Source organism: Oculina patagonica, chromosome 13 (assembly GCF_052425735.1).
Source record: "Oculina patagonica isolate OP01 chromosome 13, crgOcupat, whole genome shotgun sequence".
In the NCBI taxonomy this organism is placed as follows: domain Eukaryota; kingdom Metazoa; phylum Cnidaria; class Anthozoa; order Scleractinia; family Oculinidae; genus Oculina; species Oculina patagonica.
Window position 1 is genome coordinate 2,905,446 of NC_135770.1, and position 19,459 is coordinate 2,924,904.

Sequence of the window (19,459 nt, forward strand, 5' to 3'; positions counted from 1 at the left end):
ATATCATCTGATAGAACTGAAGAAAATGTACTGATATTATAGATCCGTAAACGGCCACGTCATCTTCAAGGAGAAGGCTTGAAAGCCAAATAGCAATGTACTAACATTGTGGGACGCGAAATGCATTGGAAACCAACGCGAAACCTTGGCTTGTAAGAATACTAAAATTATTGCGTAAAGCTACAAAGATCAAGATCAATAATACAAACGCTTTACCTCGAATTTTAAATAGGAATAGATAAAGGATTAAATATTGTAGGAGGTGTTCAAAATAAAACGAAACATTGCAAACTAAAAAACTCGTAATAGCGATCTCAGCAAAGACAGATCCGAGCAACACTAAAACTAACATTGCTCCTAAAAGCGATCTTAGCAAAAACAGATTCCAGCATCACTACCGATAAATCTAACAATGTTTCTTGTAACAAAAACCCCAGAATTAAAAGTAGTGGCAACTTGAACCCCTACTTATTGTGCCTAATATGAAACAAGGTGCACCAAAAACTTTCCAAAATACTGAAGTGATAATTAAACACAATCTTTTTACTTGACACCAGATTTAATATCACAATACACTAACAGAACAAGTAAACGAAAAGAGGGATCAATAAATGGCAATGGCAAAGCTTCAGACTCATGATCTAGGAAATAAAAAACAAAAACAATTGAATTAATGTAAAATAAGATGAAAAGCGCTAAATGCGACTAGTATGAAAAAAACAAAGGATAACTAGGATCAAAACTGAAAGCAAACGCAAAACAGAACAAACTACACCTTGATTCTGGGCATTCCTTTCGGTGATTAGCTGGTGAACCGTACTTTCTTTAACTGCTATAAAAGTGAAGGATAATTTGGACACTCAACTTTGCCAGATCGTGCAGCGACTTGAAACCATGGAATGCGCAACTGATAGAAAACACTGATGTGCTCGAATACAGCATTAACTGCATGAACGAGGCACAATTGATGGACTTTACAGGGATGGGACTGGTACTCAACACAGTTGAGGCAAAAGATCTCCATCTGTAGATCTCCATCTGTTGAACACTCTTGTGTAACTAAGAGAAATCGCTGAAGCACTCAAAAACAAGAGCTGTAAATTTCATTTTCTTTCTTTTCTTTTTTTTTAATAATAATAAAGACACCTCTCCTGTATCACATGTAGGTGAAGACTATAACCTCGTGCCAGAAATGTCTAAAGAAAAAACGAAACAAAGTGATAATAAAGGAATATGTGAAAACAAACAAAAAGGGGAGAAAAAATATAAGACATTACAACTAAACCCCGGCTAGGAAAAAAGGCGCATGGTACTTGAACAAAAGAGAGACTAAGCAAGCTAATACATACAGACAAGCAACTTCCAGAGAAACGCAATTCAATATTTATGAACGCTTACTCCAGAAAGAAACAAAACGACAAGAAACATACATGTACTCTATACACCACTAAAGGGCACTATGAAAATATATAAATACTTGACATTGACAGTCTCATATCAGACCCCTAAAGGGGAGTGATAATAAATCTACAACATTATCAATCATTTAACATAGACCCCTCAAGGGCACTGTATTCAAATCTTCAACATAAACAATCTCATATCATAGACCCCTCAAGGGCACTGTATTCAAATCTTCAACATAAACAATCTCATATCATAGACCCCTCAAAGGCACTGTATTCAAATCTTCAACATAAACAATCTCATATCATAGACCCCTCAAGGGCACTGTATTCAAATCTTCAACATAAATAAATCTCATATCATAGACCCCCTCAAGGGCACTGTATTCAAATCTTCAACATAAACAATCTCATATCATAGGCCCCTCAAGGGCACTGTATTCAAATCTTCAACATAAACAATCTCATATCATAGACCCCTCAAAGGCACTGTATTCAAATCTTCAACATAAACAATCTCATATCATAGACCCCTCAAAGGCACTGTATTCAAATCTTCAACATAAATAATCTCATATCATAGACCCCTCAAGGGCAGTGTAATCACATCTTCAACAAAAACAACAACAATAATAATAATAATAATAATAATAATAATAATAATAGTAATAATTTTATTTGTCTATTTCTAAAATATTTACAATGGCTAAAAATACATTCTGACTTAAATTTGAGCATACATTACAAATACGACTTACTTTTGGTAATAATAATAATAATGATGGTTTATTTGCATTCCAACAATATTGGCTCTTCTATGCAAACTCAAGGGCACTGTATTCAAATCTTCAACATAAACAATCTCATATCATAGACCCCTCAAGGGCACTGTATTCATATCTTCAACACAAACAATCTCATATCATAGACCCCTCAAGGGCACTGTAATCAGGACAAATCTTCAACATAAACAACAACAATAATACTAATAATGGTTTATTTGCATTCCAACAATATTGGCTCTTCTATGCAATCTCAAGGGCACTGTATTCAAATCTTCAACATAAATAATCTCGTATCATAGACCCCTCAAGGGCACTGTATTCAAATCTAAAACATAAACAGTCTCATATCATAGACCCCTCAAGGGCACGTGCTCTTCAAGCAGAAGGCTAAAGAGCAAAGTACTAATACTGTAGGACGCAAAATGCATAGGAGACTAACGGGAAACCTTAGCTCGTAGCAACAAAATAATGTATGCGGAAAAAGCTACCGAGATCAAGATAAAACAATAAACGCAATAACAAGGAATCAAAATAAGAACAGATAGAAGGTGTAGAAAATAAAGTGATAGATTCAAAACTAATAAGCCCGTTATAGTGATCTGAACAAAGACAGATAAATTTTCAGCACCAATAAATTATTGATTAATTGTTCGTTGTAACAAAAAGCCGAGGAATTATAAGTAGTGGCAACATGAAGCCCGACTAATAGTGCCTATTATGAAACAAGGCGTGGGAATTACTTTCCAAAACTGAAGTGATCTACGCAATCTGCCTTTAAACAAAACATGAATAAACTGTTAAATCAAAAGGAAATCAAACCAAAAGTAAAATGGAACAAACTACACCTTGATCCTGGGCGTTGTTGCCTAGCCACTCTGACCGTAAGTCGGCAGGACCAGCACAAGAAAGGAGTCTCTACAGAGACCTGGTTTTGCTTCAGCTCTATATTAAGTTTTCTTCTCATCGTCTTCGTTCGACATCCGCAACGTCGTGATGTTTGCATTCCAAAGCAGAACGGTGACTAAAAAGACATTCTCCGATAGAACGCTTTCTTGGATTTGTCAAAGTCTTTACGACAAAGACCGACGATATCGTCTTCAATTGCTTCTAGGACCGATTTGTTAGCTCTAAACTGATCTTCATTACTCTTCTTATTGAACGAAAGGACGAGCAACACGCTTCTTTCAACATCCCGCATCTGCTCAGCGGCACCTCATCGCTCGATCTCGTAGAACCAAGACAAAATATTGGTAGAACTGAAATTATAGTCGCGACAAGATTCTTTATCTGACCAAGAAGATCACGATTGTTCCGAGGAATAATTTCTCTGACTTTAGTTTTGTCCGGGGGAAAACCAAACATTGACCAAAACGTGACGAAGGCTGACCGTAGAATGTCTCACCTTTCTAACGGCCACCTATTTAAACTCAAATCCCACTATACACTGCGCACCTCAAACCCGCACCCAGCCCTCTGATCCGTGCCGGCAAAATAGTAATTTATGCTAATTTCAGATCATCACAAATTACATTTTGCAGCGGTTAGAAGAGAGTAGTAAATGAAAATGTCTTTTGATGACTAACTACCTTTATTATATATATAGCGAGAATTTTAAGCAATAAACCTTGCAAATAGAATTCTATATTTGCTATATTTTCACATGTGAAAAAAGCGATACGTCCAATCAGCTTCGCGTATAGCTTTCTTCACATGTGAAAAATATAACCAATCAGCATCTAGAGTAGTGCGACTAAACCAATCACAGCGCGAGAATTTAAATGGTTTCCAACGAGGTCGAGAAAGCGAGCGGCATGTTTGCTCTCGACGGCAGCCGAGTATGCTTTGAAAACATGGCTACACGTTTTGTTTCTTTACAAAATTTGCCTTTTAAGAACTTAATGGAAATGTAAGCCAACAGAAACACGCTAAGCAAAACCTAAAGAATACAGCAGTGATAAAAATCACTCTTCAAAGGCGAAGTGAAGACAGGCGAAGGCGAAGTGTGGACTTAAGTGAAAGCGAATTGAAGACAAGACTTTCATCGGAACTTACAACACATCCGCGGACTTTCTAAGAGTATTTTACGCCGATTTTCCAGTTAATCAAAACTATAACAAAATTCTCGATCGGTGATTGGTTATCAGCAGCTGCTAATAGGACAGTGTACGCGTCATGCTTGTAATTGGACAGTGTAATAGGACAGCTTACGCGTCATGCCTGTGTAATTGGACAGTACGCGTCATTTTGCGCGCGCTGTTGTTGTGCATTTTGTTGAGTAAACTGTTATGTTTTGCAGTTTTTATAAAAACGTTCAACCATTTGACTAAAGGTTAGTTTGTTTCTCAAATTTTGTCATAGTTTTGATTAATTGGTAACAGGACTTCGTGTCGTCCAATTCTGTCTTTAATCATACTCGGAAATCAAATTTAAACTAAGGAAAACAAATAATGGTCATTCGCCCGCGAGCTAAAAATTACAGAACGTTTCTTCTGACAGCCAACGGCCAGTCCCAGAGTAGGATCTTGTGGCCCAGTGGAAAAAGAAATGTTCGAACACCAGATGTAAGTGAGAATATCCTTCTCGCGCAGAATATCGCCTCGAAAAATTGGCAAGCAGTCGCTAACGCCGTTCTCAAGAACGAGCAATTGAAACCAGACACGTTCTATTTTGATTTTTGTCTCTACCGGAAACATCGACAACGACACAAATAATTAACCGCTCCTAAGCTAAAAGAAGCCCCCATCTCTTGCATTTGTTTTAACTTCAATAATATCTTTGAAAAGAGCGAGTTTTTTGGTATGGTTTATTTTTGACGTTTGTAATTTTTAAACGATGTAAGTGCTAGTGATTATTTATTCGTGTTTTAGTTACGCAATCCATTGTTTGTGCGACGCTTTTTATAGATCGCCTTTCAGACACACGTGCGTTGAGATAAGAAAGCTGACATGTCACTTTTAAAATTGTTATATAACGTTTGTAAATGTGACAAGTCACGTTTTTTCCACGAGATGGCAAGTGATCACCCACAGCGGAAAGTAATCCCTTGAGAAATTAAAAAAGTCCCTTGAGAGTTTACAAATATGTGGTTCCATATCTTGTCCACTAACCCCTATTCTACCATTTTAGCTTGTAAACAAGCAAAAACGTCGAAAAAAGGAAAACCATCACAATTGTCAGTTCGATGAACGAAAAATTATTGTAACTCACTCTAGTTCAAAGGAAATGTTCCAAATTGCAAATTCAGTCAATTTAGCAAGCATAAGAGTTTCATGTAATCACTACAAGTTACATTCGCAACACGTTAATGAATCTCTTCCTTCTCCTTACCTGCTTTCTTTAATAATTAATCTTCAAGTATTAGAATTTAGTAGCACTGTACTTGTCATAACTTTGAAAAAATGACATTTTTTGTTACCTTCATGTCGACATTTCCATGAACACCTATGGTGATGGGATTACAAGAAGATGCACAATCATTCTGTAAAAAAGAAGCACAATTAATATGTGGAGAAATATTTTCACTTTGTTCGGAATCCCTTAACGGATATTTCAATCCGTAAAATACTAACTTAAGCTATTAAACATTACAAGTCTTGCACGACAACAAATTCAACGTTTAGAAGCAGACTTAGAATAAATTCACGATTCATTTAGTAGAATAAAATAAGTCACACTAGTAAAAAGTCAGTACTAGTAATACAAGAACAGTTTTAATTAAAATTAATCCTTGCAGACTAGCAGCTTGATGTTCTTTTAAAGCAAAAATTCACAGTTTACATCGAAATAACAGCTGCATAATATGTTGTGTATATACGTGAGATTGTTTTAAAGAATTCCATAAAACAAAAATATAAAGAAATAATTATAGAAGAAAACATAATTGTCAATCCCACCTGCTGGCCAGTTCCCAAGCTGTTGGTATAAAGCACGAGAGAAAAAATAAAAAAGAACTTCTTTGCGACAGCGGCCCTGACTCTATGAACAACAGTGACAGTTGAACTAAAACGCCCAGGAATTTCACTTGATGTCATTCGGCCTTTGTATACTCTATAAACAATACTTTATTTTACGTATAGCTATCAAGGCTGTTTTAAAGAACTTGAATTTCTTTGTTTTTTTGGAAGTGCAAAGACGGTTAAAAGATTCTAGTCTTCAATGTCGTTGAGTAATTCTGTGAGCTTGTTAAAAGCGGCAATGCTAAAGCAGTAGTTTGTAAAAGGTCACCGAATAAAGTCCTTGCGATTTGTTACATTTTATTTTCACACATTCAGCAACATTAAAGTGCTCATGGTTACACTTTGATTATCTTTTTTAAGTCGAAGTAAATATTAGCTTAACTTTGAGACAAATTTAATAAAAAAATGGCATATGCATATGATTGGCATTTTATTGTAATATTTTCCTGCTTAGACTTTTAAGTCTAACATAATCAGAATTATGTTTACCTCATTTTCAGCAGTACACAGTTTTTGCAGGCAAAACTGAGCTATGAACCAATCATGAGATTTAAGGCTTAAACGAGCAATGTTAAGAAGAATAGCAATAACTCACGATTTCCCTAGATCCCTAGCTTTCCAGCTTATTTATTGGATAACAGCTAATTGAATAACAACAGCAGAAGTACCATTTGGTTGTATATAGACTCCCCCCCCCCCCCCCGCGGCTTTTCTTTTATCTTTTAATATTGTATTGAAAATCTGTCGATTCTGCTGAAATAGACACTTACCACAATAGCCAAGTTTGTAAGTCGTATCTTGCAAAATCGCAAAGCTGTAGCTTTGCAAAGTCAAAAGTTTTACCGACCATGCTCACGCTGTGGAATAAACAAAAATATGCCAAATTTCCCGACTTTGTAGAATCATATTCCCTCTATTTTGCAAAATATGCTCTCAAACGTGGCAATTTCAAATTATAAAGCGCTCATGGCAGTAGTGTCGATAGATGTCCGCTGTTTAGCCAACATCTTAAAAAAAGAATAGGAAATTCTGTTACACATATTTATACCATGCCATAGAAAATACAGCCAATCAGAATACAGGAAAGCCGTTGTATATTCGACGGTATTCAACCCAACCTTCCCATCGTGCGCTGCGATTGTATTCTCGACGAAATTTAGTAAGCGTATTTTCTATGGCATGGTATAAAATAGTTACACAACACTTTCTCGTGGTATACTATGGAATATCCCACTTGTCACTTGTATTTTTTTTGGTATACACACTCGCCTAAAGGCTCGTGTGTATACCGAGAAAATACAAGTGACTCGTGGGATATTCCATAGTATACCACTCGAAAGCGTTGCATAACTAGTATATATCAGACTAAATCAGACACACGGAATTTTCCCTTGCAGCCCTCAAGATACACTGACAGTGATTTCATTCGTGATTGACAAATAAAAGTGAATACATGTGTCAAATATTGAGAGGTCTCTATTGTCCGAAAGGTTGCCTTCAGGCATGAAATAATTTTGTCTTTGTTTAAGTTTACTATTTCTAAAGCTAAATGTCATAATCTTTAAATCTTACGAAGCATGACCAATTTCAAGACTCGAATATATTCATCTTGAATAAAAACATAGCACTGATTAACTGATAAACAAACACGGACTACTATGATCTATCAGGCCTGCAATAATTAGCTCGTGTTTGAGTGATACAGAATTTTAATCACAGATTAACTTTATTTTGTACCTCGATATATGCTCGGACTACAGATAAAGGGAAAAATGGACCGTATCTCAAACTTGAAGGGAACTCAAGCTCATTGAATATGAATTAAAAATGGCCTCTCGTCATAAGTTTTACGTCACGGCTACAAACAAAAGCTATGATCTTTTGTTTTTTAAGAAAAGATAGTTCTTGTTTTTACCCGCTTGTTTTATTGAGCAGCCAATTTTATGTGCGTTTTATGGTCGTTACGTGTGATATTCAGCTTATCTCTGAGCGAAGTCATATCTGCAGTCGAGATGAAATTCGTTTTGATTTTTGCTTTCTTGGCTTCTGCCAACTTTTGCTTGGGAAATACAACAGGACCTGACCAAGTAAGTTAATTTGACGACGTTTTCATCAAACAGAAACCCTAGCCTTTCCACTGAATTAGTCAATTCTTAAGTCGGGGTTTAACGGAGCAATATTTTTACTGTTTCAAAAATCTTGAGACGTTTTGAGAAATGAAAAGCCTACCTTACCAGGTTCTAAAAAATACACAGGAGTTTCGATCCAGTTAAATATATAAGAAAAAAATTTGCCTCACCGCATTGAAGTTCGTTTATTCGGACGCGAAAATTTTCCCTATTCTGATCATATAAAACTTTTGTCGAAAAAACTTTCCTATCAAAAAAAATGAAAGACTCTTCTTGAAACGCTAATATTCCATCAGTTTGTCATCTTTTAATCGTACATTTTTTTGCGCTCTGCGAATGATCATTAATTGATTATACGGACTCTGTTTCTCAGCGCTTGTCGTTTCCCCAAATGTCGAACCTCTAAAAAGAGAAGTCTTCGGTCAGGGATAACGAAAGATATTCTTCGCCCCAGAAAAAGTAAAATATATGGAAAAGAATCCTGATAGAACGAAACTTCGTTATAGCGAACATATTTTGCCAGTCCCTTGTTAAACGTTTGAGCTACAATTAGTGCAGAGGCCCATTCATTAAGTCATACTATTTGTTGTATGTTATCTACATTTTACAGAACGTTTGTGCAACTCCGTGTAACCCCATCAACATCAATGTGAACGGCAAAGAAGGCATCAAGGTAACCTAAAAATGCTTATCTTCAGAGACAGTTTTTATAAGCACTTTTAAATTAATCATATTGATTTTACTTAATATTTTTAGGGTGAGAAGGGCGAGAAAGGAGATTCAGGAACATCTTGCAAATGCAACCTGCAGGTAAACAACTAAAAATAAAACACAGTTCTTTGCTTCTGGGGTTAATATCATTTCGATTCTTTCGATCAGTCACTGTTGGTATTGGTTATTTTGGATATTTGAATCTTCTTAGGGCAAAATCGGAGTGAGGATTATTAAGAAATTATGGCCAATTTTGATTCAAACTAATAGTACTAATGGTCTTTTTTGTCTTAATTTACAGGATTCAAACAAGCCATCTGCTCATATTGAGGCTGCCGATAAAAAACTGATGACCTATCAACCCAACAGTGGTATGTTATATATTCTCGTTGAATTTTTGCAACCGAGAAAAAGTAGCTCGCACAAGGTGAAGCCATTTTTTCTGAAATTACATTTTTTGGTAACTGAAAGCCAAAAACTGATACCCATCTATTCGTTTAGATAAAACCTTGGTTCTGAAATATGTACAGCCTTTATGAAAAAAGGCGAGAGATTTTTTGTCTGCTACAATAGATAAATGTTGCTTCATTGAGGCGGGTGAGTGAATTTCATTGTTTCGTACCAGTAAAAATTTAAAACCAACACCTTTCCATGCTTGCGTTTTCATTTAGTGATTAAAGACTGGTCCGTCAGCGCCCCGCACAGTCATCTTGCAGGCGGTATGAAGTACAAAGACGGAAAACTGACTGTGCCCACCCCTGGACGGTACTACATCTACGCACAACTTTTCTACCTTGCCCGTAGGAGAGTCTATATTTGTGTGAACGGCAATCCCATTACCATGATTCAACCACCAGTATCAGGAACAGATCCAGAAGACAGAGGCTCTTTGTACACTGGCGGCGTGTTTATCCTTAAAGCTGGTGACGTCATTACACTGGATGTGGGCTCCTGGCACACAGCAATTTCCGCCAAAATTCACATGTCTACCTTTCACAGCTATTTTGGCGCGTTTTTGATTTAAGCTCAATCATTGTCAGAACTGAATGAAACTGCGCCATTTCCTTATTAAGTAAGCAAGTAAAATTATGAGTTTTCGGACTAATTGTGGTTACGCTGCTTTGTAGAAGAAATTTTTTTTGCTTTCTTGAAAATCATTTTTGGCTTTTAGATGATTGTAATGCTGAGTTAAAGAATAAAATTAAAGAAGGATGGTGCTATGCATCTTAATGGACTGAATGTGTGAGGATAGGCTTAGTGATAAAACACAACAAAAAAATTAAAATTAACCCATTTAATTTCTGCAAGGGCCAACGAACAAGACAAAGGAAACCCATCCCGCAGTTAGACCTTTTTACGTTGTACTTTTGCTTGCCATCAAAAATGCTTCGGTTTAAAGGAGCTCCATCACGGAGATTTTGCAGATGTTTCAGCTGGTCTAAACTTTTATGAAATTAGTGGTAGGCAACTTAACCCATGAAAATCATTATCTTTGGACATCTAAAGGAAGATATAACCTTAATTTTGCCGGCGGATATAAATCAACCTACCGTCTTTAAAAATATCGATTCTTTGAAAACGTGCGGAAATAACTTGAAAAGTTAAGCCTTAAATTTTCAAATTGCAATCAATTTCCCTCCAAGCCATCCGCAGCCAAATATGCTTGTTAACAGTTTCAGTGCTCTCATATAGCAATTTTTAATACAAATGAATTATTATTTTTAGGTTTCCTGCAACACAAATATAAAATTTGGCTGTTTAAAAATCTGGTAAAATCCATGACAAAGCCCCTTTAAAGCGGCCTTCACACGACAAACGTTCGTGTGAACAACAATATTGTTACCATGATTCGGCCACCAGCTGCAGGAAAAAACCATGGTGCATTGTACGCAGGCGGTGTGTTTAAGCTTAAGGCTGGAGATGTCATCTCATTGATTGTGATGATGCGCAGTTTTCCTCCTCATTCAAAGTTTTATACATGGGTAGCTTTCACAGCTACTTTGGCGCGTTCTTGATTTGAGTTTAAATTTTACTTAACAGCTCGAGAAAAACTGCACCAAAACATCGTGAATTAAAAATTAAGGGATATCGAAATGTTCACGCGTTTTTACTAGTTTTGGGTTAAGAGGATTAGTACAAGACGATTTGCTTTCAAAATTGTCTCAGGCTGTTAGATGACTTTATACTACTAAGTTGAACATTAAAATAAAGAGCAAGAATGGTGCTAGATGGTTGTGGATTGCTGATGCAATGTGTAAACAAGAGCAATTAATCAACACGGTAAAGTAAAGTTAGAATCCTGATTGTTCTAACCCTCGGTTTCTAGAAACTAGCTCCTGATTTCTCGAACCAACTGAGTTCGTTTCCCTTGGATAATATTAACGATGATGATAATGATTTTATGTGGTGCATTTTTCATATGTACTTGTTCAAATAGCAATGAATAGCAACTGTTTGTAATTTTACCCCCGATTTCGAACTTCCCGTTTTCTCGAAGCAATTTTCGTTTTTCCTGGAGATACGGGAAATCTGGATTCTACTATACAACTTCAGTAGATGTCAGTTGTTTTTTATTACCTCCAAATAGCTATTTAGGGACCATTCATTATTTATGCCAGGGGGTGGGCCGGCAAGATCTATCTTCAAGCAAAACAAAAGTTGTTGACCCCCTTCTAAGAAAAAGAAGAAAGGTCACGACCCCTCTACATGCAATGTGAAAATAGATAGCCCCCCCCCCCCCCCTCTTCCCATGCCTGCAAAAAAAAAACACAGAAACACATTTAGCCTTTATTTAACAACTATTTATCGAAGTGGAGGTGGTTAGTGAGGGACATTTTCCTCGCCGTTTTAGTATTTAAATATTGAGATAAAATAATCCTAATAGAATGATTTCTAACTCATTTATTCCTGTCGACGATTACAATTTTCCTGTGCAAGTTGCTCGCAAGTGAATAGCAAAGGATATCCCGAGTTTGAGTAGCCAGTCAGAGGGTGCAAACAACGCTATCCGCTGCTTTAATTTATACTAAAAATAGTTATTTAACAATCACTTGCATTCTAAAAAATTCACCATGGAAAAAGAACTAGTCCAAGATCATATGCTTTATCTTACTACAGAGGACAAAGAATCTTCACAAAAAGGACACATTGAAAAATGGCAGCAGAGACAACAGAAAAGTTTCGAAAACTATAACTGTGACACTCCTTGAGCTTGTCACACTGGTGAATTCTAGAAGCTAAAAATCCAAGAGCTGTATATCTAATTCACTTCAATCTTCTGTTGAAAAGCAAGAGAGATGATAAACTCTGAAGGGTCATTGCACGTGTCTAAACAAACAGAAAGAAGCGCTCTACACATAGTCCCTAGGCAAGACCCAGAAATGTTATCAGACAATGAATCTAGTGATTCTGGTGAAGATAGCGAATGAAACGTTGTTGTGCATTACAGTAGTGCAGGGTACTCAGAGAGCGAGAACTATGCTGAGCAGAACAATGCAAAGGAAAATCTGGTACCAGCTTAACCATTAATTACCTCGCTAAACTCGATCTGGACCAGAAGTACATGATCTGGACTTCTAGATTATGTACTTCTGTCTGGACGTAATATTGAAACATCATTTTGTGATACCTTGACCATTTTCTGTATGAACTATTACGTTTCAGAGACTCTCGACATTTTCCATTGTCAGAAAGCAACAATGAAATTACATGTATTTATCAAAAATAATAAAACAAAAATACACATAAAAACAGATAGCCCCCCCTCTTTGTATGCAGATTTCCTGATGACCCCCCCTCTGAGTGTCCTGGATTTATCATGACCCACCCCCTATTCTTGCCAGCCCACCCCCCGGCATAAATAATGAATGGTCCCTTACATGTTTAGTATGTCCAAAAAAGGATCGAAGTGGTCTGTTATAATTAATTAACTCAGTTTACCTGCAATTGCTAAATATGCAGTGTGCAGAACTCATGCACAGAATATTTTATTTCGTACGAAAAAAACCTGCATACTTTTTCTCGATGTCCTGAAATTTCGTGTCTTCTGTTAAGCGCATGTTCATATGCTTTCTTCTTTGCAAATTTACGGATCGGATGAAAATGAGATATAATTCAATGTCAACAAAACTGTAAATTATTTTAAATCACTGTAAATCAAGTCTGAATTCTCGGCTAATACTGCTAATCGGCTGTGTGAGCTTTCTTCATCGTTGATGCGACTTCGTAAGCTAATAACGTGGGTGCCTTTTACAGGTGTTTTAGCTTGCCCGTGGATTTGAAACGTACCAGATTTATCACAGCAAAGAAAACAGTAAGCTTCATCAGTATTTCAGTCTTTAAAATTGAAAATTACATATAGTCTCTAGATCTGCTTAACAAAAATCCACTTCGAATATAAAAAGTTCAAGAAATAATGCCTCTCTTTGTAGACAATCCCCTGCCCTTAAAAATTCCTTTATTTTCATTAGGAATGTTTTGTTTTTTTAAATCAAGGCAGATTTATTTTCATAGAAAAGAATGGATCGTGCTTCGTTCTGTTATAAAGCACGCAAGGAAGTGACGAGAGCAAGGAAGAAGTGTAGGGCGAAACATGAGCCGCAGGCGAATGGGTTTTTATTTCCTAATTTTTTAATTAATGTTTCGTTAGCTCTGGGCCTGGTACTGTCATAAAACAAGCTGTTTATAACAATGAGAGCGTTTGGTATATTTTGCACTTTATTATAACCTCTTCGTAATTATCAGTTATAATGTTTCGTTAAGATGACAGGTTACTCCAAGGCAGCCATTACTCAAGGGATGCAACCGCTGAAAAAAAGGAAAGAAAACTTGCATTCTCTATTTTCCAATTGCCCATTTGTTTGCCCCCCAAATTTTGCATAAACTATTGTTTTCAAATTCTCTTGGGAGGACTGCATATTTCTAAAACAATAGTTTATGCAAAATTTGGGGGGCAAACAAAGTGCATTATGGACAATTGGAAAATAGAGAAATAGCCTAATTTCGATATCTTAAAATTCTAACTTGGCTCCGAGGCTTGTGGGAATAATTAAACCAAAAAATCATATCGAAGTCAAGGAATGAATTGCTTCTACGAGAAATGGCTTGACCATTTTTAAGGGCATTTTTAAAGCCGATGAATGAATCAAAAGAGACACAGATCTGAAAGTGAAAGTGTTTTAACCATTTAACGAACTGTTCGTATATCCGTTCCACGAAATCCCTTCAGAAAAAACGGAAAGAGTGTCAGTTATGACACGAAAATATTACAGGCACACATGACAACAAGTTAGGTTTTCGCTAAATACATACGGTACGGGTCGGCAGAACCCATCATGCACTGTAAAAACTGACTAGTTAAAATAACCAATTAAAATTGTTGCCATATGCATCTGAGAGAACCCATTATTTTTAGTCATTTTGACCAGTTTAAAATGGTTTAAAATAACTAGATTCTTTTGGTTTGAAACAACTAATTTAATGAAGTTGAAATAACTAACAACAGGGTTAGTTTACCTTTTTGTTACGTCGTTTTAACTCAAATAATTATGTTGTTTTAACCATTAAAAATGGCAGTTTTAACCAGGTTATTTTAAGTCAAAATAACCAGTATCTTTGGTTAAAATAACTAAATTATATTGGCTAGAAACCACCAAAATTAGTTAAATCAACCATTTAAAAAAGTACCCGGGGTGCATCTGAGACAACCCATTTTTTTTAGTTACTTTTTGTTAATTTAACTAAAAAAAATAGGGTTAAAATGGGGTTATTTTAACCATAAATAATTAGTAGATTTAACATATGTAAAAGAGTTGAGATGACACATTAAAATGGATCATATTGACAAGCAATTTCAGTTACATCTTTATTGAGTGTACAGTCAAGACGTATATACATGCAGTGAAAATGGCTTCATATAAGGCACTTTCTTTCACCTGTAACTGTATAAATGATATATTGAAAATATTGTGTTTCCACTTCTGGGATCGCAATTTGCTCCAATTAATGTAATACAGTAAAGAAATGAAAATTCAAACTATTTCTTTCTGTTGAAATGTAAGTGGCAAGGTTAAAAAGAACGAATTTCACCGGGAATTGCACCATTGACCGGCTAGCATCAACTGTTGTGTCGAAATGAGACTTGTGCTGTTGTTCACGGTTGCAGCTATCTCATATTGAACATCCACATTCGAACCATTCTGCAACGAAAAGTGATTTGTTGTGATTATAAATCGTGCACATTAAATAATGTAATCTCGACCTACAAATAAGTCATTTCTTTTGTCGTTGTTTTTTTTTTTCATGACAATACAAAGGTTTGGTTCCAACCGCATTTAGCTATTTCATTTTTTTTTTTATTTCTCACAATTATTGATACTTTTACAAAATTACCGCCACATAAAATGAATCACTAGCTACAAGTTCAGATGTCAAAAAACGATACCTAAAATGTTTCTGCCTTTCAGTGTTTTGGTTATATTACTTGTAAAATATTCCTTTGTGAAGCAGGCTTGCTTTTCCAAAGCCAATGATAACAGCATTGTAATGAAGACTTCCTATTCCAACCATGCATAACATTATCAGACTTTATACTATTATGAATAAAACCTAACGTGAATTGCACGCAGCCCCTTAAAGGTCATTGTCAGAAGTAGACGATCTGGTGTAGTATTTCTTTCAATTTGCAATAAGCAGAATAAAGAAGTATATTATTTTTTTCTTTTGTTTTCTTTCATTAAAAACTGGCCATTTGCTTGGCACTCTTACTGTTATTCTCAAGCTCGATGATTTTTCCTTTAACTGTTTTAGCTGCATCAGACTGCAAAAAAAGATTTTTTTTTTCTATTTATGCGATTCGTTCTTTGCTTGCTTTCTCTTTTTTTCAGGATTTCACTCTTGGAGCACTGAACTTGTTGACTGCAGGTTGCTTTCAGATGGTGTTGCTGAAGATATTGTTTGAAATAGTGAATTAATTTTGAATTTGGTATCAAAGGTTAAAAGGGAAGTCTATAAAAAATGCGAGCCAGGTCGAAAAAGAAGCAAGAACCCACAGATTGCAGATTATAGCCCAAGCAAGGCTGTCCCAAGGGACAACCTCAGCAAGGAAATTGCCAGTAGGCAAGCAATTAAATCTTGCCTTGACAAAACAACGGCTTCTGCTGGAGTTCAGCCCTTCAACCCTTATCACATTTTAGTTTTTATTCAATCTTATCTGTTAGTTATGTACTTATGTACTTAAAAGTACACAAGATCAAAGTCAATGAAACAGTACTTAAAGAGAAATAAGTTCAATTCATACATCAACAATTCAGTCCTCCAAGTAACTTAATAACAAAAAAAAGATTTAAACTGACTTCTCTTTTTGTGTTGAAGAATGTCCATTTGGGTTGTTTAAAGCAAAACTGAACAGGCAAACTTGCGGACAATTTAAAAAAATTCCCTACATTCCATGTACCGAAATAAAATAAAAATAACCGGTCTGCGGTGCGGACACGTGGGGGCTTATGAACTTAGACATTACATGTTAATCGGAAACTTATTGTCAGAATCAATAACTTAATGGTTGTTGTTTAAACTAATAACGCACGTCACGCTACCTAGCAGTAAGAGATTAAAATTTTAGCTCTGGGCAGTTCATACAGGGGAAAAAGGTAAGCGCAACATGAGATAAATGAACTGCACCAAAATAAACTGATTAAAAACTTATAGCCAGTGTACAACTCCGTGAGATGGTAATAGATTCACGCGAACAATGGCGGCAAACAAAATACTTGATGTAATTCTTCAAAGTGGTTTCCGGAGATACCGGCAGTAAAATGAGAGGACATTTAAAACTCATAAAGGATGAACGTCACGCAAGCTAGCAGTAAGAGATTAAAATTTGAGCTCTGGGCAGTTAAAAAGGTAATCGCAGCATAAGATAAATGAACTACACTAAGATATACTGATAGAAAATTTATAACCAGTGCACAACTCCATGAGATGGAAACAGATTTACGCGAGTAACGCGCAAACAGAATACTTGAAGTGGATTCCGGAGATACCGGAAGAATGTCACAAGTCTGACTTTTAATTTTATTATTACAATATTAATTTATGCACGGGCGCCAAAGCTTTTAGGCGGGAAAAACGGTTTTTTGGCTTCATTACCCATAAGATTGGAACTCCGTTCGCTGGGTAATCATCCCTAAACAGTTTCCATATATACAAAAAGTTAAGGATAGTATCCCAGAAAACTTTACATTTTACGTGCCAAGCATAGAAAATGAATAGTTCAGTAAAAGAATCCACCTACCAAGTGTGTCCATATCGCGATAGGAACGGGCCGGGATGAAGCGTTTTCTCGTTTCCAACTTGTCTTCGGTTAAATTAAGTTGATTGTCAAGCAATCGAACTCGAAGAAGTCTTCTCCCCTGTCCACTTCGTTAGCTATTTGGGTTTAAACACGATAAAATAGTCAAAAGTTAAATTTGCTGTTGTGCATTAAAAGTGGCGGACAACGATTGCTCAAATCGGCTTACTTTTCAGTTTTGAATGCGTCGTGGCAGCTCTTCAACTGGCTCGTTCAGTTCCCGGTTAAAAACTAATTCAGTCACGTCCTCTTTGATGGTTAGAAGCACTGATGCCATTGAGAAAACGTACGTAGGAAAGAAACATTGATCAAACACCGGAGAATGTTCACCGGACGGGCGATTCTAAGAAACTGATATCAACTTGGTCACTACAGGTCATAAACTGTCACAGGAAAACAAAGGGACTTTACAGCATTGTCACCCTTTCCATTGTTACAACTTCAAAGCGGTTTTCTTTACGTGACAAAGCAAATCAAATAAATGGTCAGTTGATTGACTGACCAACGGAAATTCTAGAGATTCCTGTTTTATTCCGAAAATACCTAGCCTGCAGAACAGGCTTTTTATTTTTGAAATTTTTAGTTAGTTGCATCGCGTGACCCGCAAACCAGAAAATACCGTGAAATAGTAAGTTTTTAGGGACTGGCCTCGATCTTGTTAATAATTTCAATTACCGACCGATTAGCCCGGTCGCCGAACAAATCACTAATCCGCACGGAAGGTTACTAAATCGCTGTGTGTAAACAGAGCGCTTGTTTAGTTCCCACTTTCCTATTACAGGTCGGATAAAGGCATAAAAATGTTGCTCCCCAAATACTACACTTCAAGAAGCATTTTTCCATTCACTTTTATCAGGTCATCATTAGGCTGGGATTATGCTTAGTCAGATTTTTCAGGCAGAACTCTCTTGCAAGTGACCGAAATATTTCACACGGTCACGGTATTTCCGAATAGTAGTAAGAATTTTACCTTGTATCAATGAAAGATTATAAAGCATGTAGGCTGGTGTTGTTGTAGCTTTTTGTTGTGATAGTCTGTCGTATTTATAACGACTTTTTTAAACCTGTCGTTTTTACCACTCACAATAGTATTGGGAGTTAGTCGTGCATTAGAACAAGTTAAAATAGCTTATTTTAATAGTTATATCAGCCATTAGTAATTATTATAAATATTTTTGTTTGGAACATGTAATCTGTCATCAGTTGAAACAATAAAGTTTACTTATTTTCTTCATCAATCGAGCTACTATGCAACGCTGAATGATCGCATTTTTACCGGCCTTTTTTGTGGTCTTGCTGCACAATCTTGATCTTCGTTGTAGGCTGAACTACGTTTTCTAAGTTAGGGAATTTACCTAACTTACCACTTCAATCGATTACAAACAGGAAACAGAGTGAAAATACAATAAATGATTCCAAAAGTGGACTGAAAAATATAAATCAATTGTACCAGCTGTACTATGACTAAAGATTTTAGTCGTTTAAACTAATCAGAGTAGTTGAGTTATCGTGACTAATCTCAATGGTTAAAACCACAATTATGCAAGGTTGATTTAAATATTTTCATTTGTTGACAATTTCGACTGTTAAGAATGGTTAAAATGACTATTGTTTTTAGTTGCGACCATTTTAAATAGTTATTTTAACTAGTCCATTTTTACAGTGTGGTCCAGATTATAACATGGTGGGCACTTGATAGGTATGAAGTTCTCCTGCTGATTTCCCAGGGGCTCACGTGGTGCACCCTCCACATTAATGCCTCCCAACATAATCAATAACATACACAAATAAAACATGGATCCCATTGTTGTTGTTTTTTTTCTGAAAAAGAAAATATGATAATCAGTACGCCTATGAAACCAAACGAAAGTCAGTGACCTCAGTTAATTTTGTTTTGAACGTAACTTTGATCAGTTTAGGAAAGGAAAACAAATATAGGAATTGTTTTACGATTTTACTTTTCACGCCGTGAACCAACTGCTCAATTCCAGTGGGGCTTCGTTCAAAGGCTTCGTTCGATAAATAGGTCTAATCGCGTAGGAGGAAATATGTTTAAAAAGCTTTTCTCTACTTATTGCGGGGGAGAGAAAGGGGCGTCAGGGCCCGAGACCGTGATGATCCT

General features: G+C 36.2%; 1 protein-coding gene and 2 long non-coding RNA genes across 3 annotated transcripts; 1 reads left to right on the forward strand and 2 right to left on the reverse strand.

Annotated features, from left to right (window-relative positions):
* Positions 1-1,554: 1,554 nt before the first annotated feature.
* LOC144634773 (uncharacterized) lies at positions 1,555-3,132 on the reverse strand. Its single transcript, XR_013567265.1, has 2 exons — positions 2,382-3,132; positions 1,555-1,651 (listed from the first exon to the last, which is right to left on the reverse strand). It is a non-coding gene; the product is annotated as an uncharacterized LOC144634773 (long non-coding RNA).
* Positions 3,133-8,104: 4,972 nt separating this feature from the next.
* Positions 8,105-10,199, forward strand: LOC144635681 (tumor necrosis factor-like). The gene is made up of 5 exons (XM_078494764.1): positions 8,105-8,234; positions 8,887-8,949; positions 9,033-9,086; positions 9,289-9,358; positions 9,659-10,199. The coding sequence occupies exons 1-5, from the start codon at positions 8,160-8,162 to the stop codon at positions 10,009-10,011; spliced, it is 615 nt and encodes a 204-aa protein (XP_078350890.1). The 5' UTR covers positions 8,105-8,159; the 3' UTR covers positions 10,012-10,199.
* A 4,637-nt stretch (positions 10,200-14,836) lies between these two features.
* Positions 14,837-17,783, reverse strand: LOC144634211 (uncharacterized). Its single transcript, XR_013567164.1, has 3 exons — positions 17,507-17,783; positions 17,281-17,414; positions 14,837-15,184 (listed from the first exon to the last, which is right to left on the reverse strand). It is a non-coding gene; the product is annotated as an uncharacterized LOC144634211 (long non-coding RNA).
* Between the last annotated feature and the right edge of the window lie 1,676 nt (positions 17,784-19,459).